The following is a 26,946-nucleotide window of genomic DNA, read 5'->3' on the forward strand; positions in this document are numbered from 1 at the left end:
CACTAAAGCCATACAGGGTGTGGGACACACTGAAAGGGCTCTCAGTTTCTATCTTCTCTGTACTGAAGAAAAAACTTTTCCAAGGAAAACTGAATTGGGCCAAGGACAGCATTTCTTGGAGCTCTTTCTTCTCCAGGACAAATCTGCTAATGAGTGGCTCCACAAACAAGTGGTCCAGACCATCTGATACTTCACAGATGCCTCAATACCCTTGGATCCTGCTACTGCCAAGGGTGCTGTGGACATGCCCAGGCAGGATCTTTGTTGGGTTCACACTTTGCAAACATTCCAGAGTGTTGTGACCCTGTATGGCAGCCTCTTTCCAGGAGTCTTTTGACTCATCCTTATTACCCCACATAGGGCTCCCATCAGGCTCCCTCTGTGGCTGTCCAGTAAGTCCACAGACTGTGTATCCTCCCCAGAACCTCTGTTCTCCATGGGCAAGAACATTCTGCAAGGAGGGGGGCCTGCCGGCCTTATATCAAACATGGAGCAACACCTGTAATCTCAGCCTCAAGGTCTTCACTTTCTCTCACTCCAAGATTCTTCCACCCAAATCCACCCCACTGCCATTTTCATGTGCCATATTCTTCGTCAGTGATCACAGGGCAGCCTTGGTTTTGCTTGCCCACCATGCACCCCACCCTTATCTGGGATCTAGGTTGATTCCTCTGATCACAGAGGTGCATGCAAGGCTGGCCATGGCCAATCAGATTACTCCTTGAAAAGTCACAGCTGAGTGATTGTGGCAGTTATTCTGTGTAACAAATTAGCCTGAAACTTATTGGTATGAAATAACCATTTATTAGATTCATGGTTTCTGTGGGTCAGGAATTTCAACAAGGTACAGTGGGGATGGCTGCTTTCTGTTTCACGATATCTAGAATCTCAGCTAGAAAACTCAGAGGCAGGAGCCTCATTCACTAAGTGTCTGGTGGTCGATGTTGGCTGTCACCTGGGCCTCAGCTCCTCCAAGATGGGCCTCTCCATGTCCTCTTTCCACCTGTCCTGGTTCAGGCTTCCTCCCTGCATGGTATCTCAGTTTTTGTAACCCTGCTGAGAACTCACCTCTCCTCAGATTCCAAGGGAGAGAACAGAGAGGCCACCTCTTTTGGGAGAAGTGTCAGTCATGTAACAGCCGGTGATATGGGAGCTCTACAATAATGTGGCCACCTGTGACTATGCAGTCTACCATAGCACTCACCAGAGATGCAAGGCAGATAACAATAGAGGCCTGCACATAGTGCCTACCTCAGCCCTGGCACTGTGGGTATCAAGCCCTGTACAAGCTTCACACAGCAGCTCTTTTATCTTGAAAACTAGTGATAGGGGTTCTGCTGCTCTCCCCACTTTACTGATGGTGAACCTGAGGCACAAGGAGGTTAACTGCAGAATGTGAACCCAAGATTGTGCAGCTAGCTAACAAGCAGCAGAGTCAGAGTTTAAACCCTGGCTGCCCAGGGGTTTCTATGGACTTAACCATGTTCTCAGGAAATTTGAGAAGCTATTGTAAGTATTACATTAAAAAGGCTACAGAAAAATGTAGAATACGATATTTTAAAAAAGGACCAGTCAGGAACATGAAATCATGAAAGAAATCTTAGAAAATAATTATGTAATTGGCAAAATAAGACAAATAATAAATCAATAGAGGCCAGCCGAGTGGCTCAGTTGGTTCAGAGCTCGCTCTAGAGTTTGACCTCTGAGCAACAGCGGTTTGATTCCCGGCCCAAGCTGAGCTGCCACTGACCTGCCAACACGTGGCAGGATGGCTCAGCTAAAAACAAAACAATAAATCAATAGAAAGGATACAAAAAAAGTGTTTTTGTTGTTGTTGTTGTTGTTGTTTAATTCCCAGGTGTATTAGGATTCTCCACAATAAGCAGATTTATTTTAGAAATTGACTCACATGATTATGGAGGCTAAGAAATCCCATGATCTGCCATTTTCAAGCTGAAAAACCAGGAAAGCCAGTGGTTAATTGAGTCTGAGTTCAAAAGTCTGAGAACCAAGACCACTGATATCTGAGGATAGAAGATGGATGTCCCAGCTCAAGCAAAAAGAGCTAATTCATCCTTCCTTGACCTCTTTGTTCCATTTAGATTCCCAGTAGATTGGATAATACCACCTACATTGGTGAAGCAGATCTCTTTACTCAGTTCACCAATTCAAATGCTAATCTCTTCCAGAAACATCCTCACAGACATACCCAGAAACAGTGTTTTAGCAGCTATCCCAGCATCCCTTAGGCCAGTCAGGTAGACACAAAATTAACCATCACACCAGGGCATAGGTAAAAAAAAATAAAGGGGAGAGGGGAGAGAAAGTAGGTGGGAGAAAGTCATCCAGAATCTAGAATAAGAGTAATCTTGGTTGTAGGTCATTGCTTTTCATCACCTGGAATATTACCTGCCACTACCTTCTTGCCTGTAAAGTTTCTGTTAAGAAATCAGCTGACAGTCTTATGGGGGCTCCCTTGTAGGTAACTAACTGCTTTTCTCTTGCTGTTTTTAAAATTCTCTCTTTATATTTAACCTTTGGCATTTTAATTATGATGTGTCTTGGTGTTGGCTTCTTTGGGCTTATCTTGTTTGGGACTCTCTGTGCTTCCTGGGCTTGTATGCCCATTTCCTTCACCAGGTTAGGGAAGTTTTCTGTCATTATTTCTTCCAAAAGGTTTTTAATTCCTTGCTCTCTCTCTTCTCCTTCTGGTACCCCTATAATGCAAATGTTGGTATGCTTAATATTGTCCTGGAGGCCCCTTAAACTCTCCTCAATTTTTTGGATTCCTTTTTCATTTTGCTGTTCTGGTTGGGTGTTTTCTGCTACCTTATCTTCTACATTGCTGTTCGGATCCTCTGCTTCATCTAATCTACTGTTGATTTTCTGTAATATAGTCTTCATTTCCATTATTGTATCCTTCAGTTCTGACTGGTTCTTTTCTTTATTAAATTATTTTTTATTATGAAATACACATTTTTTAGAATTAGTTTCAGCTGTACAACACAGTGCAATAGTTATACATTTTACCCCTCGAAGTGACAACCCCCTCCCCCAATCCACCACCCCATTTCCCCCAGTATCATACATATCTATTACAAATCCCTTGACTCCACTCCCACACTATACTCCACGTCCCATGACTATATATATATATTCACTTATAGTTGACATACAATATTATACAACATCAGCTTCAGGTGTAGAGTGCAGTGATCAAGCTTCTTCCCCATCCATGATGCAAGACATGTGACCACCTGACACCCTACAAAATATTCACAACATTATCAATTACATTCCTCAAACTGTCCCCCATGTCCCCATGCCAACACTGCAGCTGTGTATTTATGATATCCAGCCCCCTCCCTCTCTCCCTCATCCCCATCCCTCAACCAACAGCCATCAGCTGCACCCCCACATCTCTGAGACCACCTCTGTTCACTTTCCTCGCCCATTCAGTTTTTTAGATTCCACATATAAGTGAAATCATATGGTATTTCTGACTGGTTCTTTTTTATGGTTTCCATTTCCATTTTTATGCTTTCTATCTCTCTTTTGAAGTTCTCCCTGTGATCATTGATCATTCTTATAACCAGTGTTCAGAACTCTGCATCTGATAGCCTGCTTATCTCTCTTTTGCTTAGTTCTTTTTCTGGAGCTTTGTTCTGTTCTTTCATTTGGGACATGTTTCTTTGTCTCCCCATTTTGGCTGCCTCCCTGTGTTTGTTTCTGTGTATTAGGTAGGGCTGCTGTCTTCTGGTCTTAGTAGAGTGGCCTTATGTAGTAGGTGTGCTGTGGGTTTCAGTGGCACAGTCTTTCTGGTCACCTGAGCCATGTGCTCCAGGTGCGTCCCTTGTGTGGGTTGTGTGTTCCCTCCTCTTGTAGTTGAGGCTTTATTAATAATGGCACATCAATGTGAGGGACTGACCCTTGGGCTTGCTGGTTGTGAGGACTGGCCTTGACTACAGTGGAAGAGTTGTTATTCAGGGGCTGATCCTACAGAGCAGAATCTATCTCAGCAGGACTTTGGTGTCTGCCCAATAAGCCCCTTGGGTGTGTCGTACTTGGAGATGGTTGGGTGATGCTCCAGCTCATTTTGAAGCTGGCCACTGGGGGCGCCAGCCCCAGGACCACCTTGGAGGGGATCCGCTGTAGGTCTAGTTCAGCCACAGCCCATGCCCCACCTGGGACCACCTAGTGGGAGCCAGAAAGAAATCCACAGATGTCTGCTGCCTATGATGTGCTTGGAAGTGCCTTGAGAGGCCAAGCTGTGAACCAAGGCTGGCTGCTGCTAGTGCCAGATTAGTGCTCAGCCAGGGGTGTCGGACACGCTCAAGCCAGATGCTGCTTGTCTGGGTTCTGTGAACCTTTGAGAGACCCTAGGAAAGTGCAGCTTGAGCCAAAGCAAGCAGTCTGTATGAGACAGCCACTGAAAGCAACCTGGATGTGCCTGAAAGTTGGGTGAGGCCAGGTCTCAAATCACCAGGGCTGGGCGAACTAACAGCAGAGGCTCAGAAATGGCAGCTGCCTGTATTCGCATGCCAGGAAAGGGGAGAGCTCAACAAATAAACAATGGCCTCTACCAGCTCCTCCATCCAGGAGAAAGCCACCTCTCCAGCCCCCATTCCAAGCCAGACAGCTCAATTCCCCACCATTTGTCCCTGCCACCTTTCTAGCTGCTGCCCCAGAGCTGGAGCTCAGAGTGAGTGATTCCACCAGTGGGTAAGTCCACATGCAGTACCTTTAAGAGGAGTGCCTGTCTCACTCAGTCACAATCTTTGCTGGTTTTCACAACCAAAAATTGTTGGGACTCCTCTCCCTGGCACTAGAACCCTGGGCCAGGGTGGGGCTGGTATCTCTCACTCCTTTAGGGGATAGGGGACCCCCACAGCCAAAATGGCCCTCCCAATCTTTCATGGTGACACGCAGGTGTGGGACCAGCCTGTGTCATGTCTCTAACCTTCCTATCAGTATGGAGGTGGCTTCTTCTGCAAATCCTTAGTTGAAAGGCTTCAGTTCAGCTTGATTTTATGTGATTCTTAATAATGGTTGCTTTGTAGATTAGTTTTAATTTTGATGTGGTTCTGAGAGAAGGTAAACACAGTGTTTACCTACTGCGCCATCTTGGTTGTGTCTTCAGCCTCCTTACTTTTAGAAAGTCCCACATAAAACTGCAAAGTACATCTTATCAACTAAAAAAGTCATATGCCTGCCACAGCTAGTTGTGAGAGAAACAAGAAAGCATGATTTTCAGGCTGGGTGGCCATGTGTGAAATTACAAGTACAGAGTTGACAGCAACTTACTGACTGTGTACAAAGATGGGACTTGGGAAGAGATGGTTGAGAGAAATGCTATTCTCACCTAAGAGAGCAGAAAGATGATATTCTCTATCATTGATAGAATAGGAAGCAGGGGAGTAATTGCTTATTTAAAGCTACCAAATAACCACTGGAACATAATGAAATTGGCTAAGAATCTATATTGTGAGTGAGCCTTCCTTGTAATGAAGTCATTGGAGGATATCTAAAGTTGAATCAAGCCACTGAATTACAAGCTTATTATTCAGAACTATAGAGGCAACAGTCAAAGAAACAAAAAATAGAAAGAGTAGCAAGTGTTTGCCCCAAGGACATGAAGGGCAAAAAGGGCAAGAGCCAGCAGCTTTTCCTTAAAAACTCTTGTATGCTACCTGATAACTCTACCATAGGCCAGAACTTGGACTTAGATTTTTGGATTAAAGACAGCCCCTGCTTCCACTCAGGGTGGAAGACAGAAGAGTTACTGGAAAGTGGACAGAACTACCTGGCTATTAGCTGACAGCTGCCTTCCTCCACCCCTAGAAAGCCAGGCCCTCCAGATTATGAAGGATGAGGCTGGGAGGTTTGGCACATGGCCAGTTCACCATGTCAGGGTCCCCATGGGGCCCCATCATCATCTTGAGGTTATCCTTCCATCACTCATAATTCTGGTCATTTTTTCCCATTGTACACTGTTCATCCATCACCTTGAAACCATCCCCCAGCCAAAGTTCAAAATGCCAAACATCTGACCAAAGCATTAACCGCCCTGGCAGTAATCCCGAGTGTGGCTCGGGGTTAATTTTCACTGCCAGAAGCAGAAACCCAGAGCCACACTCGGGATTACACTGCAGTGTCCCAGAGAAGTCCCTTACCTGCTCCTTGCGATCCTGCAGTGTCCTCCTGTGACCGCCAACAAGAACGCTGGCTGATGACAAATTGCAGTTTTTTTATTTGATTACATTATTGAATAAAATTATATTATTTTTCATAATTATTTATTATATTATAATTTATGATTTTGTGTTTCAAACTTTATCATACCTGGGATGCCTACTAGACTCTTGTTTGGACAGATTTAAGTGGGCTATAAGGTATGCATCATCTTACAAATATAGCTGAGCAGCTTGCAGAATTTAAACTACTTATTTGGAGACACATGCTAGTAAAGAGATAGTAATAGTGAACTTTCTCTCCTGCATAGATGTTACCTGCTCCAGATGGCCCTGAAAACATCAGTCTGTGAAATACAGGCTAAAAAATCAACTTAAGTGAGTAATTCCTAAGAATTACAGGCCTACAATATAAAAACAACAAATTTCCATGCAAAACAATGTACCGCTTTGGGTACAAAATTACTGACATAATCAGACCGCCAGGGAAGTTAACAAAGAAGCACTTTGAGGCAGCACCTCAGAGATTCTAAATAGCATCGAACAGTGTAAGTTCTGCTTCTTTGGAAAGGCAAAGGAATATTAACTTTCCTAAAAGCATCTAAGACTTCCTCCTAGCAAAATCAAAAACATAAAAGCCCTTCAGCACACCCACCTGTCAAGACACGAGATATTCTTGGACTTTGCAACATTTTAAAATGTTTGATCTAAGAACCGAGCACTTTCACTTTGTGATGACAAAAGCCTCACAGTCCTGGGGCTGACAAGCTAACCAGCTGCAAGGAACAGCTCTCTTTCCAAAGTCTAGACCACACTCATGTGGCTGTTGCTTTGAATAGCAACCCAAAATTGAAGAGGACAAGCCCAGACAGCTTCAAACATGAGAAAACTATGCTCCCTAATAGGTCTGAACTAATTGCCAGGGGAGTGGAAAATAATGATTGATTTAATACTTTAAAATCATGACAGACATAATTCCAGGCGTGGATTTAGGGTCTCATTTTTATCAGCAAAATCTAGGAAACCTCTACTTCAATGGCATTTCCTGCTAGCCCTCACTGGGGAGCACCTCTGAGCCCTGCACCTCTCCTGGTCGAGGGCAGTGGTTCTCAAAATGGGAGTGATCCTGACTCCAGTAGCTCCAGCCCTGGGAATTGATTAGAAATGCAAACCCTGGCCCCACCCCATCTTACTGTGGCAGAAACTCTGAGGCTAAGGATCTGGCATCTATGAGTTAGCAAGCCCTCCAGAAGATTCTGATGCTCCCTCAAGTTTGGGAAGCTCTGCTTATAATTTGTTAGTATTAGATGTGTTTGGATTATTATTGCCTATTACTGAAACAGACCTGATAACTGAAGTACTGACCCTTCAAGGGACCAGAACTCCTCTAGAAATTCCCCAAAGTTTCTAACTTGAGAGAAAGTTCTGTCTTCTTGATCACTGTTTAGGCTGGGTTCCCACAGCAGCAGACCCTGAAACAATCATTCAAAAGCAAGCAGAACACTGGGCAGGTGATCCCAAGACATACCTGTTGGGGCATGGTGAGGAGCCAGCACAGGATGTGTCCACAGGCAGATTGGCACTGTGGGTTAGTGGGGCAAGTCCCTGGAGACCTCCAGGGGACAGTGTAGAGTATACCTCAGTGATGTCTCATTTGGGCATGGAAGCTGGGGTATTTAACTTCCATCCCCATGTGTCATTGAGAGTAGCTCTTGGGTGTTGACCCCTGCTGTCCTGCCCTGCCCTGGATGAGGCTGTAGTCTGTGGCCAGAGGACCCTTATCCAGGAAGCAGAGAGTGAAGCACACCCCACTCTCCCTTCCCACACAGCTCCCTCAGGCTGCCAGGGAGAAGAAAATTTCTTGTAACTCACTTCTGAGCTCCTAAGATTCAGTGTTTCCTTATTCAATTCCTCCTCATAAATCAAAGCCTTTCAAGTCCCATCTTCCCTGTACTCTTCAGCATATCCAGGTTGGGCACTTCTCCAAACACTTAGTGCAGCCTTAGAATAAATTCATCAGTCAAACATCTCTGTTTACTGTGAGTCTGCCATGCCCGGCCCTCAGGTGGCAGAGAACCCTCGCACAGATGATGAACACTGATGAGGCAGTGAGACACAGATGCTGTAAATAGGCACAGGAAATGTTCCAGAGCCATCCTAGAGGGTATGAAGTGGGACCTCATAGGGATTTTGATTTGCATTTCCAGGGCAGGCCCTTTTACAAGGTCATGGTTCCCTGAGGACCTCACATTGATAGGTGTCATCCCCTCAACTCCAAGATCAGCTCATTGAGGGCAAGGGTCAGGAGACATCTTACTCTTCCAAGTATAACCTGCCAGAGCTCCTGTGGCTTAAATAGGTGCACATAGGTGTTAGTGCTCCCCCAAGCCCCCAGATCTACAGTGGGTTCACGTGGTTGGGTACCTGGGGATGATAACCCTGGCACTAGCCACCTCACAGGCTGCACTGAACTTCACCAAGGGGTGGTCTGTGAAGGACACTGAATGTTCAGGCCATCCAGAGGCTCCTGTGCACCACCATTTAAAATGCCTGCCACTGACACTACCTTGCCTACCCATGGGCCTAGGACTTCACATTTCAGTGGATTCCAACTGATTTCCAAATGCCTGAGTGCCTTTTTCCAGACCCATGGAAGGAAAATCTCTTGGTCCCTCTTGTCAGCAGTTCAGAAACACCAGGAAATGACCCCCTTCCAGCCATCAACTCTCAGGAGTTGGTGTGTGAATGTTCCAGCTCCATCCCTGTCTCTGACCCTCCAGGTGCAATCCTTAGGAGCTGCTGCTCTGTGCTGAGTTCTGTAGTATGATTAGGCTCCAGTCACTCACAGTGAGAGCTGGCTGAGTAATCTACTATTATTCTGATCCAACATCAATTTCAATTTGTGGGCTTTTGCCCCACATCAAGCAATTCTCAGACACCAGCAGGGTGTTCCACAATCCAACTCAGTTCTGACACTATCTACCTGGAGATAGTGTCCGATTCCAGAGGTTAAGGGTCTGTCCCACAAGGTTGATTCCACTTCAAATGCCAATCACAAGTTCAGGTCATCACCTGTGCTCTGACTGACTATAAATTAGAGGTTCTCATATCCCTTCTTTAGGTTTGATTAATTTGCTAAGACAGCTCACAGATATCAGAGAAACATTTCACTCACTAGATTAATGGTTTATTATAAAGGATACAACTCAGGAACAGCCAGATGGAAGAGATGAATAGGGCCAGTTGTGGGAAAAGGTGTGGAGCTTCCATGCTCTCTCCTAATGCATCACTCTCTCCAAATCTCCATGCATTCACCTACCCAGAAACTCTCCAAACCCCATCTTTTTGGGTTTTTATGGAGATATATAGTTCAAAGGGAGGTATTGTTGACTGGAGGCTCTCTCCTGGAGTCTCAGGGCAGGCCTCAATGGGGATTCCAAGGATGGTAATGAAAAGAGTTCTGGCTGGCTTGCTGCATAACAGACCAACATGAACCATAGTGGTTTGATAGGGCAACAATCATTTATTTTGCTGATGAATCTGAAATTTGGGCAGGGCTTGGCAAGGAAGGCTCATTTTTGCTCGAAGCCACACCAGCCTGGGCAGCTCAACCCGACTGCAAGGCCCATTTTTTCAAGGCAGCCCACTTGCACAACTGCTGGATTTCAGAATAGCTCAGCTGGTTATTCTCTACATGGGCCTGTCCATGTGACGTGGGCTGTGTACAGCACAGTGTGGTGACTAGATTCCAAGGACATGAGTACTGAGAAAGCCCAGCAGAGGCTATGTCACAGAAGTTACACAGCATCGTTTCTTTCGAACTCTGTCAAAGGCTGACTTACATGGTCACATAGGCCTCCCTGAGCTGATAGAGGGAACCCACACCATCTCCTGATGGGGACAAGGTTCTGGGTGAGCAGTGAGATTGAAATATTTTTGTGGCCATTTTTGGAAAATATAGTCCGCCACAACAAGGAATAAGAAATTACTAGGAATAAAACAGCCACTCTCCATAGCTCATGAGTGTGAGTGTGTGTGTGTGTGTGTGTGTGTGTGTGTGTGTTACTCTTGCTCTCCCTCTCCTTCCCTCTCTCTGGTCACAAGGCTTTTCACCTCTGCTTCATTATCTCTCTCTGTGCTCACATCCACACCTGAGCTCCTAAACTCCATAAGGGCCTCAGTTCCTCCTGCCTTCCCAGAATCTTTCCAAAAGTCAGGTCCTCAAGTGGCCTCCCAGAAATGTAGCCCTAACTCACTCTGATCCATCTACAGGTCAGATAATTCTTTTTAGTCAAGGAGGGAAAACAACACACATTGTTTTTGGTGGCAGTGCATTAGAGGTACTACTGCTCAGCCATCGTTGTAGATTGCTCCAAGTCACACAGCCTCTCATGGCAAACAAATGCTGTTAGATATTGCACCAAAAAACTACATTGAAAATGAGGAAAAGCTTAGTCCTGTGTTTACAGACTTAAAGACCCAAAAGTAACCTGTCTTCAGAGCTGTCAGAGGCTTGGTGTGCATGAGCATATGTGGCCTTCCTCCCTGGATGGACTCCACACAGCAAATGGAGCCACTTGCTTTACTGCTGCTTAAGCCAGGCTCATTTCCAGAAAGTGCCCATGTGATTTGGTGACAAATCCTACCAATTTGTCATTACATTCATCCTAAATTTAAAAGCCAGTTGTTGGAGGAATTGTTGGCAAATAAGGAAGTTGCTGTTGATGCAAAATGTCAAAGCATACCAACTTTTTCTGGATGCTTACTTTGTGCTCGGCCCTGTGCTAAATACTTACTACACATTGTTTCATTAGCTCCTCAGGTAAACCCAAGGAGATGGATATTATTGGGTTGTCGGAGAAGTCATGATGCATTTTTGCAATGAAAAACAGAAAAAATACATCATGACTTTTCCGACAACTATATTACCATCCGTATTCTACAGATGAGGCAGCTGAGCTTCAGGGAGGTTAACTCACTTGCCACAATCAATCTGCTAAGCCACAATAGTTAACTTACAAGCACCTTTATGTGTAAAAGAGTTTCTGGAATCATATTGCAACCAATGGGCTGAGACCTGCCTTGTTCAATTAGAACTGTGCAGCTATATCCTCATTTACATCTTTACCAAACAATCAGAGCAGCTCCATAATGATCAATCAGGACACATGATTCCAACCAATTAGGATAATGCTATGTGAACCAATCAAACTTGCAAATTTTGATTCCTCATTTGTATAGAAATGGACCAATCAGGGACCAGGGCAGGAACTTTCTCTATAAAAGCATCTTTCCCAAAATTCCTTTGTGTTTGGGGGAGGGGGGTGGGAGAAGGAAGCACACTTTCAGTTTTCACCAGATGCTGTGTTTCCTAGGTTTGCAAACTGTTCACCTGAATAGAGTCTCTCCTTTTATTAACCCCAGATTGGAGACTCTTGTTGGCATTAGATTGGTGGTCAGGGACCTTTTGTTGACAAAATGAAAAGGACTTACATGGGAAATACGAGGAAACTTAAAGCAGCACAATATCCAACCTAGTGGGCATGCAGTAAGTCAACTCTCATTTTCATTCCATTGATGCTATGATTTGGATTTTTGTACATTACATCCTAATTTCACTGCCTCAGACTTTATGAAGACATTTTAGTGTAAATATTGCTCCATAGATGCTAGCTCACCCTCTCTATGCAGCCTCCAACTTAATTTTTTATAATCCAAAATTTTCACCTACTTGATTTAAGTGTGGGGAGATTACCTATATTATATTAAAAAGCCCACCCAGTTCTAAATTTGTGCTGAAACCTAACAGCAAGGATTATCTTGGGAATGCAAGCAAAGGTATGCCATAGGTAGGTAAGAAGATATGAAGTGAAGGCACATACACTCTAAAGATCAGTAAACCTCACCATGCCGAAGGCTCTGACAGATTTGCAAGGAATCATTCATTATTCAGTCTCTCGGACCTGTGGATGGACCTGAGATTCTTGAGTCTGAAGAAACCAAATTTTTAAATTTATGCTGTAAACTGTAAGTTTCCCAAGTCCCATGCTAACTGGTTCCATTCTATTGAGCCTGTTGTTAAAAAAAAAAAAATCAGTCCAGATCCCAGCTTAGCTGAAATGCAGCTAGTTTTAGGGCTATAATACCAACCAAGCTCTGAGCCAGAGTTGGAGCCAGGAGGTTTTCCTAGACCAATTCACAGAACACAAGAAGATAAGTGTCCCTATTTGGCATACTTTTGTCACTTCAAGCCTTACCCATACCCTCAACTATTTTCTCACTTTTAGTTGAGTTTCCCACTTAACAAAAATTGGTTTTCCTCTATGTATCCTTTAGGATCAGATCAGGTACTTGATCAGGTAGAGTTCAGTAGAAGCTCTGCCGGCTTCATCATCTTGGTGGAATTAATATTCCTGGTTCCCTCACAGGACATCCTGCCTCTGCACATGCTATCTCTGATTGAAAGCCTTATTTGGGTCACTGTCTGGTCACTGTCGCTGCTGGTTTCCCGTGATCACATCAAGTCGTGAAGTTTCACTAGTCTTTTAACTAGTATCACCCCACCTACTGGTGAATAGAGGACGTGGGAGAAGGGACCTCTCCGTGCTCCGCATACATTCCCTATCCTCTCCCGCTAAGCGGCCTCCTGCGGCAGGAGGGCCGACCTACCCTCAGCTCTGAGGACAGGACTTTGAGTTTTCAACCAATCAGGGACCCTACCTGACCAGTTGCGGATTCTATGATCCGGTTAGACCAATGAAAAGTCCAGCACGGATTTGCTGTGGTCTTCTGAAAAAAAGCGCCCCTCCCGGAAGTCGCCACCTCCTTTGAGCCACACCTAGGCGGAGCTAGCCTACGGGCCCGCCGTCCCACTGGTTGGCACAGTTGCCCGTCACAAGGAGGTGAGAGTGGGCGGGGCCGGGGGCGCTGGCTTTTGCGCCGAGCACCGACTGCCGCGCGGGAACCCGTATAGGCCGGTGTCAAGCTCCCGGTTCAGAGGGCTTGGCGACTCCCGAGAGGAAGAGGCGGGCTCGAGGACGGCTTTTCCTGCCTCCTCCTGAGGCGAGCGGCAGAGTAGCGCAGAGTCTCGGCAGGCAAGCCCGCGCGCCACCTTCCGGGGCTGGCCCTCCGTGGAGCTGCGGCCCGGGCGGGGCGTGCGGGACTAGGGGCTCGGTACCGCAGTTGATCAAGGCCGCCATCTCCCACGCTGACCCAGAGCCACCCAGCTGACCGAAATAGCCACCCACGTGACCCGAGGCAGCCCCACTCACACTCGACTTAACCGGTGCAGGTACGTGATCCCCAGCCAGGCAGTCTGAAGACCACAGGGTAGGCCGAGGAATCCACGAGACATTTCCCACTTGTGTGCCCCACACTATCCCTCCGGAATAAGCCGGTTTTGTCCTTGTCCACATGGCGGCGTTGCAAATCTATCAGGCTTATTGCCTGTGCGGAAATCTAGGCAGTAAATTCGCTTGGGGATTAAGAGTATGTGCTTGAGCAGGTCCCTGGCCAGAACATGGCTGGGGAGCGTATGCTTTATGTGTTTGATTAAAATCCACTCACCACCAGAAATAAGGCTTGTTGCATCTTCTCTGGTACCGCCCCAAAGACAGCGAGCTTCACAGCCTCGCTTCTTATTCCACTTTTCACAGCCTCATTATTTTCTCTAATTTGATGCAGACAGGCTAACCGGAAGCTCTGTGGGTAACTGAACCACACAGGGATTGGCGGTGGTCGTTTTAATGCGTATGGGGGAGAAGCAGGTTAAACTGTGGACAGACCGCTTTGGCAGAGCTGGAAAACGTGAACCGGGAACGGGTGGAGAAGGAGCGGTTCCAAAATTGAACTGAGCTGGTGGAGAGAGAGGAATGCCAATGTGAGGAATAATGTGGGTTTTGGGTGGTTGGGAATTCCAGCAAGAGAGAAATGTGGGCTCCTGAAAGAAAAATTTCAAACTAGCCATCCTGGAACAGTGCTCTTATAGACTTGATATCAAAAGTGCAGGAACTTGGGCCTGCCGAGTGGCGCTGGGATGCCAGCTCTGAGCAGCAGGGCCCCGGTTCGGATCCCACATGAGGGCCAGTGACGCTGTGCCCTCTACAGCTAAGATGGTGAACAACAGCTCAACCTGGAGCTGGGCTGCTGTGAGTAGCTGGCAACAGAGTAGGCTGCAGTGGGGCTGGCCAGCAGTGGGCATGAGCTTTCAAGAGCTGCGGTAAGCGGCTGTCCAATGGCCGGCGACCGATCTCCCTCAGCAGGGAAGACCGCAATGATCACAATACCAACATGGGTCAGTGAAGCAACGTCCTCCACAACTAGACTGCAGAACAAAAGGACAGCAACTTGTCTGTTCCCCTTCCCCAACGCTGTTCCCCTTCCCCAATTCCCCAATAAAATCTTTAAAAAAAAGGGGGGGGGGCAGGAACTTAAAAAGCAAGCAAGTAAAAGGACAACGTAGTCTTGACAACATTTTCAAGTGCCACACACATTCTTATAAAGGATAAATCAGGAGTGTACATACTGTGAAGACCTTGATCTAGACCTAAGTTTCAATTTTCTTATTAGTAAATTTGTTATTATAGGAATACCCTCTCATCGTCCATTCATGGTGACCGTTATATGAAGTAATGCATGTAAAGCACTTAGTAAATACTAACCCAAGAGTGTTTGTTGAGGTTAGACTTTAGGTCCATGGAGAGAGTAGGAAACCCAACAGCTGTACCTGGCTCTGGAACTGCTCATTTCTAGGACCAAGCTCCCTCCCAGCTCCTTACAGTTCTTTACAGGAAGTGGAGGCCTCCACTGTTCTCAGCCCTTGAGTACCTGACTCCTTCCCAGTCCTGTGTGGAATCTTTTATGTATTTCATAAACTGATATTTCAAAAAAAGTTCTGGCCTGTGAAATGAAAAAATTAGTCAATATTTAATTTCATAATTCTAAACATATCCACTATTTTAGTAATGTCCTCTGTTGGATTTTTTTTTTTAGTGAAATATTTTAACCATGCAGAGAAGAACAACTAGAACAGCAAACCAGACCCTGAAAAAAATATTTCTTTATGCTTTGAACTTTTTTTGAAAGCAATGTTACATTTCAGCTATAGTAGAATTTTTTTTTTTTTGCCACCACCAGCCCCACGACCACCCAATAGAATTTCTTCGATTCTAACTTGTCTTTCCATTGTGTCTCACAGGACTTACCTAGTGGGTATTTGTGCTCACAGATGCTAGGTATTCTCCATTCTCATTCCAGTCAGCCATCAGGTTTGCTTCTTATAGCTTATAAGAATTATGGCCACCATTTTGGTTCTGCCCTCTTAGCATTTGTTCTCTTACCCTCTTAAGAAGCCTCCCCTTTTTTTGCCCTTCCAGTCTCCATTGGGTGAACTCATGATAGGCTTTCTCAGACTGTTACCAGCTGATTAGCATATGCCATCTGATTGGCCTTTATTGGGCTACTGTTCACTTCAACATGGTCCACTGTCTTTACCCAGGATAAACTGGTTCCCCACTTCTCTAGGGACAGCCACACCTGTTCCACACTTTCAGGAAAAAAGTGGCCTTCCATAGTCCAATATTTTATAAAAGAAGATGTTTAAAATTCATAGTAATAGCTGCCATTTTCTGAGCATGTAGGTATCTGGCTTTATAACTATGCCACAAATGGTAATATTCCCATTTTAAAATGAACAAACTGAAGCTTAGTGAGAATAGGTGCTGGCAGCAATTTGAGCCTAGAGTCATCTCTTTATGGTATGTAATTGTTTTGCCACCGATAGAAAAGGAGGAATGTTCCATTTTGGGGGCAGAACGAAGTTTGGCATTCTCATGAGTTCCTTTCAATCTTCTACCCTGCAGCTCCGGCTCCATCAGGTACAGGAAGCACCTGGGCGGAGGTCTCCTTCAGCAAAGCCAGAGATGGCATCAGTGGACTTCAAGACCTACGTGGATCAGGCCTGCAGGGCTGCCGAGGAGTTTGTCAATGTCTACTACACCACCATGGATAAGCGGCGGCGTCTGCTGTCCCGCCTGTACATGGGCACAGCCACCCTGGTGTGGAATGGAAATGCTGTTTCGGGACAAGAGTCCTTGAGTGAGTTTTTTGAAATGTTGCCTTCCAGTGAGTTCCAAATCAACGTGGTAGACTGTCAGCCTGTTCATGATGAAGCTACCCCAAGCCAGACCACAGTCCTCGTTGTGATCTGTGGAACAGTGAAATTTGAAGGCAACAAACAACGAGACTTCAACCAGAACTTTCTCCTGACCGCCCAGGCCTCGCCCAGCAATGCAGTGTGGAAAATAGCAAGTGATTGTTTCCGGTTCCAGGACTGGGCCAGCTAGTAGGGCGGGAAAGGCCTCTGTTTCAGCCCCAGCTCTGGAGGGAAACTCAGACCTCAAAATGTAAGGACACAAATTCCTGTTTGTTGTTGCAGCTATACCACCCAGGCTGAACTCTGCATTTGCTTGAGTTCAGGAAGCCCCTTTCTGAGTGTAAAGTTGTTGATCATAGTTGCCTTTTCATAGTAGTAAAATTTTCTATTTTTCTACTTGCCTGATAGAGACCCTGGTTCTAGAAATTCTGACAAATAAAACAATAATACAAATGTTGTTCCTTTTCCCTTGCCTGATGTGTTTGACTAGGTTTTAAGGAGGAGGAGGGTTAAAGGCAGTAAGCTTAGTAAAAGGCATCTGCTGAGGTATGTGGTCCAGGGCCAACCACCTGCCCTAGACACAGGTGTAGGAGCCAGGCTTCACAGCCATCTCCACACTGGAATTCCTTGGGACACTTTGAAATTCCTTTTACTCAGGCCACGCATCCCAGACCAACTGTATCCGAATATCTGAGTGTAGTCCTGGTCATTGGCATCTTTCAAAAGCACCCTAAGTGTCTTAATGTATAGTTCACTTTAAAATACATCAGAATCACCTAACAGAGGTAGTTGGACACTACCTTAGAACCTTAGCTGAGTATTAAATTAGAACAGGTGAAATACTAAAGAGCTAATAACTGCTTGTAAATGAAGCATCTATATTAACTACTCTCTTACAAAGAGAAAGCGAATAACTGATTTTAAGAGGAAGAGGTACTGAGGTTGGGATGGCGGAAGCATCAGAATTAGAAGATAGTTTTATTGATTCTGAAGAACAACTCTAATTGCATTTGTCCAATGTAAAAAAAAAGAAAAAATTGTAGAAGATTCCATAATCCTTTGACCAATAGATGAGATCTCGTAGCCATGTGACTTCACCAGTTAAATTTTCTTTGACAAATGTGCTAGGATTGACATTGGGTTGTAGGTTAGGAGTTGGATAGAGAATTTGAGATGGTAAAGAATACTGATGTGTATGTTGATACAGATGACAGTTTTCCTCCTAATATCCTTTCCCTTACCTACTTACTGAAGCCCAATGTTTAGTGGACAAAGTACTCACCTGAAAGAGGACTTCCCAGCTCGATTTATTTCTAAGTTTGGCATATGACCAAGTCCCAGCCAATGATGAAGCAGAAGGGCTAGGCTTGTAGGAATCTTGCTTCAAAAGACCCTTCTCCCTTCCTCCGTCCTGCTGCCTGGAAAGCAGCTGATGGCTGGACCGCTGGCTCTGGCTCAACCTTGGGCCATGAGGACAGCTCAGCTACACCCTAAAGGTAGGTTTGTATTGAGGAAGGAGCCTGGGTCTCTGGTGACCATGTTAAACCACCAAAATGGCCCCAGTTTGCCTACCTCCTGACTTCTTAAATGAGAGGTAAATCCTATCTTTAAGCCATTATTGGTTTAGGGTGTGTGTAACCTACCATAGCAAAACCTATCCCCAAGTGAGAAAAAAGGTTTGCAATGGGCAGATAGTGGATGTGTTGTAAGGAAATGGCTCTGCCATGGCACTCTGGGTGTGCCCAGGTGTGTTCCTTACCCTCAAGGAGTTCATAATCTAAACAGTAGGCAAGGCATCAAAATAGTAAAGCCAATTTCAAAGCCACATACAAAGAGTGGTCCAACAAGTTAAATATGTGTGTACATAGTAAGCCAAGACCAGCAATTCAGCTGAAATGCTGGTAAAATACATATAAGATACAAGAGTGAGGTTCCAAACCAGGATGTAGACTTTTCAGAGACCCTGGAGCACTGTCCTTCAGGGAGGCTGATGGAGTGGGGTGGGAGGATTAGTGCAGAGATTGGCTTGGAGGGAGATGGCTGCTGGACTTCAAATCTCAAAGGTCTTAAGGGACCCAGGTGGAACACCACCTTTATTTACCTGAGGCCTGGATAGAGGATGCAAGTCTCATCAGGCCCTCAGAGAGCTTGACATGAACTCCCAGTAGTCTGAATCATGTTGGCCTGAGAAGCTTCAAGACAATGGCTCTTGTCCCCGTGGAACAATACATTTAAGAAATAAAAAGTATAGGTGGTATTCTGAAAGGCACTAGAGTAAGCCTCTAGTGGCCTACCAGTATCCATACTCCCTTCAGGAACAGGGCAAATGGGTTTTTGGTTCAGAAAGCACTGAGATGAAAAACCAATCGTCCCTAGACCACCTAGTTAGGGTGAACCTGTGACTCGATGGGGCAAGTGAGGTGTATGAGCGCACAGATTGTGAGACAGACACTTCAGAGAGGTCTTGGAAGATTGGAGCAGCCAATCTTTATTCCCGTCCCTTCTTTCCTCCCAACTTTACTCCATCCTGCCGTTTGGAAAGCAGATATCAGGGTTGGTGTTCTAGCAGCTCTAGGGGGCCATAAGGCCCAATCTGACCATGTGAAATGGATGAAGGAATGGAATGCAAGCCCTGGGGTCCCTGTCAACCTCATGGAATGCCTCACCAGCCTTGGATGAATCCGTCTGGCTTGTCTCAGGTGAGCAAGAAAGACACTTCCATTTTATTAAGCTACTGTTGTTTGGGGGCCTTTTTACACGCAGTCAAATGTAACCATCAGTGAAAAACTAGAGAAGGATATGTGCAACAAAGGACAGGACTTAAAGGTCTGACAAGTTCGCGAACTTGCCACCATGCATTTACATTGGCAGCACTGTACAACAGCTTGATAAGGTTTCATAACCTTGGTATATCAGTGTCTCACAGCTATGTCCGTGTTGACATGTGGCGGTGTCTTGCTGAGTAGTGGGCATTATCATTGTTGCGTGTTTTTGTGTGCTGTCATGAGAATGTCAACTTGAATTAGAACAACAAACAAACTTCTTGGTAAACTTGGCAAGAGTGGAAGTGAAATCAGGAACATGTTAGTCCAAGTTTATGAGGATAATGCCATGAAGAAAATGGCAGTGTATAAATGGATTAAATGTTTTTCTGAGGGGAGAGAATGCGTCACTGATGAAGAGAGGTCAGGGTGGCCAGTAATGAGCAGAACTGACGAAAACTGCAAAAATTTGTCAAATTGTGTGTCAAAATCGTCGGCTGACTGAGAAGCATAGCAGACCAAGTAAACATCAGTAGAGAAACAGTTAGGAAAATCTTAACTGAAAATCTTGGCATGAGACAGGTGTGTGCAAAAATGGTCCTAATGGAGCTCACCAATGAACAAAAACAAAGGAGAGTCGAAGTTTGCCAAACCTTTTGGTGAGGCAAGATGGTGTTTTGGGCCGTGTTATCACTGGTAATGAAACATGGGTGTACCAATACAAGCCTGAAACAAAACGTCAAAGTGCACAATGTAAGTCAGCCAATTCTCCACAACCAAAAAAGTTCCGTCAGTCCAAATTAAGAATCAAAACAATGTTGCTAACCTTTTTTGCTATCAGAGGGGCTATTCATTATGAATGTGTACCAACTGGACAAACAGTTAACCAAGTTTCCTATTTGGAAGTGCTGAAAAGGCTGTGTGAAAAAGTTAGATGAAAATGACCTGAACTTTTTGCCAACAATTCATGGCTCTTGCATCATGATGATGCACCAGCTCACACGGCATTGTCTGTGAGGGAGTTTTGAGCCAGAAAACAAATAACTGTATTGGAACACCCTCCCTACTCACCTGATCTGGCCCCCAATGACTTCTTTCTTTACCTGAAGATAAAGAAATATTGAAAGGAAGACATTTTGATGATATTCAGGATATCAAAGGTAATACAACAGCTCTGATGGCCATTCTAGAAAGAAAGTTCCAAAATTGCTTTGAAGGGTGGACTAGGCACTGTCACTGGTGCATAGCTTCCCAAGGGGAGTACTTCGAAGGTGACCATAGTGATATTCAGCAATGAAGTATGTAGCACTTGTTTTAGGATAAGTTCATGAACTTAATTGTCCGAACTCATATTTCGTTACTACATAAAAAACCCTTACAAATCAGTAAGGAAAAAAATCAGTAAGAAAAATCAGAGGAAAAAACAGCACAAGAAAAGAATTAAACAGGCAAATCACAAAAATATATATGGAAGGAAGGGAGGGAGGGAGGAAATGATGCATAAACTCACAATTTATTGTAATAGAATTAGCCACAGTCTGCAATGGACACTGATGGTGTCCCGACATCTATCCCTCTCCCTATTGCATAGCAGCACCTAAGTGATGCCAGGCGGTACAAACTCCACCCCCCTCACCCTCATCAGACTGACAAGAGCCAGTAAACTCCAAACTCCCCAGTGCTTGCCAGGGTGGGACCTCGGGGTGCTAGTGTCTGTTGCCACATAAGAAGGGGGGGGCAGGGGACAGAGTGTTTTGGGGAGAGGTTTCCTGGGAGAAAGCTGCCCCCCTGCTCCAAGACCTCTATTCTGTACCTCCAACAGGGAAGATTGGTAAGATGCCATCTCCCTCACTTTTAGCACAGAGAGAAGGGGCTTTGACAGGACCTGCTGAGCTTAGCAGAAGCATCCTGGAGTCTGAGACCCCACTGGACACAGCCTGAAGGGACCTTGAGCCCAGGACCACTTGGGACAGCTGGGCTAAGCTCAGTGTTGCCACTGTGTTGGGAAGGATCTCACCTCCCTCGAACAGAGAGCATTCACCCTGGGGACTGAATGGAGAGCTGGCAGGACTAAGGGACAGGGTAGCAGGAGGGACAGTGGCTGCTGCATTGGGGTGAGCCTGTCCTCAGGGGCAAGCCTGGGTCACCTTCCTGGCTGAGACATGGGCCTGAGCAGGGATCCCATCCAGGGAGTGTCTCAGGTGCTTGATGATTAGGCCCTTTGGAGAAGCTAAGAGGAAGGTGGATGTAGTCCTCAGGGTTCCTCAGAGTCACTAGGGGAGGAAGAGCCCTGCAAAACAGGAGGTGTGTTCTCCAAGGCCAGAAGAACTCAGCAATGTTGAGAGCTTCAGAAAACCCATTCAAGTGCCCTAGCAGAGAAAAAAATCACAAGTTCAGAGAGAGCAAACTCTTCTTACCAGAATGCTTACCTCCAAAGGGTCATGGTTGAGAAACTCAGGGGTGATTGAGGTAGGTGCAGGTGGCTAAAAGGATGCCTCTGCCTCCTCCAAGATGGTGACTGACCTGGCTGAGAGAGGAACAGGGTACAGGGACTTTTAACACTTGAAGCTTTGCGGGGGAATTTAAGTGAATGCAGGACTGTTTCATCTAAGAGTGAGCACAAGGTGTCATCAGGATGGTGGGGAAAGTGCCCCATTGAAGGGGATGTGGGGGAAGCATAAGCTGTACCACCATCCCATCCCTCAGCTCAGCCATACATCATTTGCTCTCTGGGTCTCAGACTCGCAGACAGACTGCTGCGTTTCACCCAAGACTGATGGGTTCCTGGACATGGGCTTTCAGTGCTAAGATCAAGAAAGCCCTGAAAAAACTGGGACTAGGTGGTTACCTCACTCTCATCCCAATTTATGCTTCAGAACAGTAAACTCTAAACGGCACTGTGGTCTCTGGAAACAGAGAAGGAGAATGGGTTGGGGCTACAGCCATTAGCGCTGGGAACAGGGAGAACATCAGGCTGTCCAGCGGAGCCTTCGAGGACAGACATGTCCCACTGGCCACATGGAATGCCTGAACACTTGATACATGGATCATGTAATCAAGGAACTGGGTTTTTATTTTATTTTAATTATTTTAAATCTGAATAGCGACATGGTTCCTACTGTATTGGTGCACAGCAAAAGCAGAATTGCTGATCCTGAGACAGGTAGCTGGGAAACAGGGGAATGAAGGACTGTCACAACCTCGGGGACCTGAGTGCTCAGAGGAGACAGCAAGTTCCTTCTTAGCTGCAATGTCTCTGAATCAGACAGGGTTCCACAGTCCCTACTGGGCACAGGACATGAAATGCAGACACCCTGCTACTGTCATCCAAGGAGAGAATGTCTCCTTCTTACTGGGGAAATGATGTTGAACCTTGGTTCTTGTCTTCTTGAAAGAAAGACTTCAATCAAGAGATAGAAATTTTGTGCAGCACGAACAGCAGAAATGTATTAGTAAAAGAGAGTACACTCTGAGACATGGAGTGTGCTGACCTAAGAGAGGGAAGCAACCTCGCCTTACAGTGCATGAAGGCTTTTATTTCTATGGGTAGAATTGCCTCCCCCTCACCCCACTCTTATCTCTCTTTCTTCCCCTGAGGTGCGTAGTCCTCTGGCATTTAGCAATGCATTTCTTTGATTTAGGGGTATGTGTAAACACATCCCCTTGGCTTGGGGGGATGTGTTTACACATTCTGTTGAGGTATGTGAAAACCTGGAATCCTGTTGGGCTAGTAAGGTATTGGTGAAAACAGGATGGGCTCCCCACCTTCTCTGACTTTTAACAACATATCTCTTTGATTTAGAGGTATATGTGAGCCTGGAGTCCTGCTGGGCTCTTGACCAAAGTAGGAGCTGCAGCAAGGGACTTTCTAACTAGAGCTAAATTTCCCGTTCCCCTGCTCATTTCTATCTATCTACCTACCCTACCATCCTGCCCATCAGGGATCTACTGAGGCAAGGCTGGAAAGATCTTGTTCCTTGGCTTCCCAAGAACATCAGGAGCCTTACCTGCTTCCTCCTTGAAATGAGGCGTAAGATGAGCTTGAAACTACTTTGGAAAAAAACTTCCTAATGTAAATGTAGATGTTAATTTAGATCTAGACATGAAGACATCTCCTGGCTGAGCCACCCTTGGTTAGAGCCAAGGCTCCACTCCCTGCCTGCGCTCTGCCACCATCTTGCTAGGGCTTTACAATTACTGTTTCATTGTCATCTCCCAGTTCAGAGAGGAAGGTGAGCCAGGTGATCAATGACTAGCATGAAGTGTATAAGATGACCTTATTCCCAGAACATTCTGTCTTCTAACAGGATCAAGTGGGAGCAGAAAGGATAAAGCTTTCAGCCTGAATCTCCTACTTTAGGCTGAAGATGACCTATTTCACTTTCTCTCTAAGGATGGTGGCATGCGTATGAGTGTGTGTGCTTGTGTTTGCATGAAGTCCTTTGCATGCGGGCTTAGCCAAGGCAATTCAACCCCTCCCATCTCACCACAGGTGTCCCTCCCTCCCCACAAACACCCCTCCAACCAACCCCAATCCCAAACATACAAAGCTGACAACATTTATATTGCATTTTTATTTTTCAGAATTTCAGATCTTGGGCCTTTTATAGGGCAAGGAAAAGAATAGGTCGGTAAAGGAAACTACACATAACATCAACAGACAGGCAACACACAGTGTGAACTTCAGTACAGCATAGGGATGCAGCAGCCCCACCCATCACAAAGAAATCGTGGCCTGCACATTAGAGACCACAGGAAGCATATTCTGATGCCCACCACCTTCTCAACCAGGAGCAATTCTGTGAAACCTATCCGTGTGGTCAGACCAGGGAGCAGTTTTAAAATGAAGGTCTGGTGGGAGTCGTGTTGTGGGAAGCCCTCAAAGTTCACTGTCCCACAGACTACAACAAGGACCCTCTTCTAACCATCCATTTCTGGGTGCTTCATGGGCTGGCAGTGGACTGTGCTGACATGAAATGAATTGGAAAACAGTGAGCCGAAAAACTTAACCAGGACCTTCTGCCTGGTTAGAAACTTAACCAGGGCTTCCATCCCACATCAGCATGGCCCTGGCCATCTCCGGCAGGGACAGCTAGTCCTTCTGCTCATCCACGCTGGTGCAGTAAACATTAAGAAGCTCAGCCGTGGCCTTGCACACTGGCTTGTGGCATTTCTTAAAATACAATGAAGAGATCACAATCTTGGGTGTTGGACAAGGAAGCCTCGGAAAAGCTTCCCTCTTGGGATGTCTGAAGCTGCAAGCCTGGAAGGGGCACAAGATGGCAATCTTCAAAGGCCAACCCCTGGGCCGGCCAAGTGGTGCGTTGGTTAAGAGCTGGCTTGGGACGCCAGAGAGCCCCGGTTCGGATCCCACATATGAGGGCCAGTGACATTGCCCTGTACAGCTAAGATGCTGAACAACAGCTCAACCTGGAGCTGGGCTGCCGTGAGTAGCCTGCGACAGCGTAGGCTGCAGCCATTGCTGCAGTGAGTTGCCATGGGCTACCATGTGTAGCCAGCAGCCAGTGTGAGCGGCCGTCCAGAAGCCGGCGACTGATCTGCCTCGCCCAGGAAGAGCGCAATGATGGTGCCAGCTTGGGCCAGTGAAGCAAGGTCCTCCACAACTAGACTGAAGAACAAAAGGACAGCAACTTGTCTATTCCCCTTCCCCCAATTCCCCAGCGCTGTTCCCATCCCCCAATTCCCCAATAAAAAAATCTTAAAAAAAAAAAGTCCAACCCCTATTTCCAGATGCACTCTAGAGATCTTCTAGAGCAATGTTTCTATGGACCCTCACTTGGGCACGTGGGTTCTTGGGCTCAACCACTGATCAGACAAACTGTCCATGGTGCTCAGAGGACCACTCATTTAGTGGAATATCCCTCCTTTTCTCTCACTGGGAAACTATGATCTGTTGGAGAAGTGTGAAGGTTAAAAAATGGGCATTGTGGAGACATGAGCTGGGCTCAAATTTCAGCTGCTGCTTAGCATCTGTGAGCCTCAGTTTCCTCATGTGCACAATGGGATAGTATTTATACCTGGCATAAATGCTTGCAGTGTTCTTAAGACATAGCCTGCTACATGGATCATGGTCAACAAAAGTGAGCAGGATAGGTGTGTGTGTAACTCCTGAGCTTGGAACAGACCATATTCAGAGGCTTCTTGATTTCCTGACATTTCCTGAATATCCAATCTGAGTTAAAATGGTCCACCAGAGCCCTGTCAGCTTTACTCACTGTCCACACCCTACCCCCCATTTCACTTCTACCAGAATGCTCCAGGTCACTCTCTCCTTCACTTCCTCCCCTTCTTAGGCCCAGCTCCTGTCCCTCCCACCTTTGCCCTGTCAGGGTCTCACCACTCCTCTCTCAGACCACCCACCACTTCCCTCTGCTCCCCCTGCCCATCCCTCTGCTCTGCCACTGTGGCCTTCATCAAACCAAAACCAAAGCCACAGAAAGAAATTAACACACCTTGCTCTGTCACAGCCTCCCAGCTGTACTGTTACCCCAGAACTGACCTGTTTTTGGGACATGGAAGTAGCCATAAGCAGGAGACAGTGAAACACAGAAAAAATGGAATCCTCCCCTTCACATCCCTCTCTCCCTTCCTCTCCTCTCCCTATAAGGTTTGTGGATTTGAGCCAGAATAAAAAAGAACCTATACAAGGATTAACATCACTCCTCAGCACAATTAATTTTTTAAACTTTAGTATAAGAACAATATAAAATTTACAAAAAGTTGCAAAAATAAGAAAAACAGTTATCTCTTCACCTAGATTTGCCTTACAATTAATTTTCTAAACCAGATTTATAAGTTCATGTTTCCTTTCATCTGTTTTTGTAAGGGTAACACTGTATCTTCTATTTTGAGATTTAAACCTCTAGTGTAATTCGATTTAACAGTGCAGTTTAGCTTGGGACTTTTTGTAAATTTTTTCCTTTTCTTTTCTCTCCTCCCCTCCTGCCAAACCTTAATGACTCTGTATACTATGCATTTACTATACATAGCAGTTTCAATTATTCTGTTTACTCCAGGCCAAGACCACCTCCCACCTCCCTTTTTCCCACCATTCTACCTCTTCTTATGTGCCTATAAAACCTTGGGGGGGGGAGCGGGGAATGGCCATTGGACAGGAGTCTGCCATCTTTCCAGAATGCCGGCATTTTGAATAAGCCTGCTTTTTTTCCCACCAACCTCGTCTCTCAAATTGTGGCTTCTGTGTGGCGAGGTGAACCTTTAGCATGGTAACATTTTCACAGACTGCAAATATAAACGTTCTGGGCAGCATTTGTTTCAAGGTTCTATTGCTGGATGAAGGCAACAGTCCCAAGTAGGAGCTGCAGCAAGGGGCTTTCTGACCGGGGCTAAATTTCTCCTCCTGCTCATTTCTATCTATCTACCTAACTTATCAGTCTGAAGTGGGTGATCAACATGTAAACACAGAGGGAAGAGGACTGCACAGGTGTCTGCAGGGTTCTGTGTGAGTTAACTATGGCTTCAATAACGCTGGGTAACAAACATTCCTCAAACCTCATCAGCATACAGAAGATGCTTTTATTTAGTTTAGGTGACATAAGGCTGAGGGTTGGCTGATCCCATTGGAGTTTACAAGTTGCTGAGGAATCTTCTAGCCTGGGCTGAGCTGGTTCACCTTAGCTGGTAAATCTCTGCTCCATGTGCTGTCATCTTCCTCCTGGGATCAGTGGCTTTCCTGGGGTGGTCTCATGATGATGGCTGAGGTGCAAGAGTGCAAGCAGCAGTGGGCCTGACCTGTTAAGGCCAACTCTTGGAACTGGCACACTGTCACTTCTGCACATTACATTGAGCCAATCAAGTC

At 45.8% G+C, this 26,946-nt stretch overlaps 1 protein-coding gene across 1 annotated transcript; it reads left to right on the forward strand.

Moving 5' to 3' along the window:
- Nucleotides 1–13,112: 13,112 nt before the first annotated feature.
- Nucleotides 13,113–16,801, forward strand: NXT1 (nuclear transport factor 2 like export factor 1). The gene is made up of 2 exons (XM_019633906.1): nucleotides 13,113–13,482; nucleotides 16,052–16,801. Exon 2 carries the CDS (start codon nucleotides 16,112–16,114, stop codon nucleotides 16,532–16,534), a length of 423 nt encoding a protein of 140 aa, XP_019489451.1. The 5' UTR covers nucleotides 13,113–13,482; nucleotides 16,052–16,111; the 3' UTR covers nucleotides 16,535–16,801.
- Nucleotides 16,802–26,946: the final 10,145 nt, after the last annotated feature.

The sequence above is a fragment of the Hipposideros armiger genome, unplaced genomic scaffold (genome assembly GCF_001890085.2).
Source record: "Hipposideros armiger isolate ML-2016 unplaced genomic scaffold, ASM189008v1 scaffold_1435, whole genome shotgun sequence".
Classification (NCBI taxonomy): Eukaryota; Metazoa; Chordata; class Mammalia; order Chiroptera; family Hipposideridae; genus Hipposideros; species Hipposideros armiger.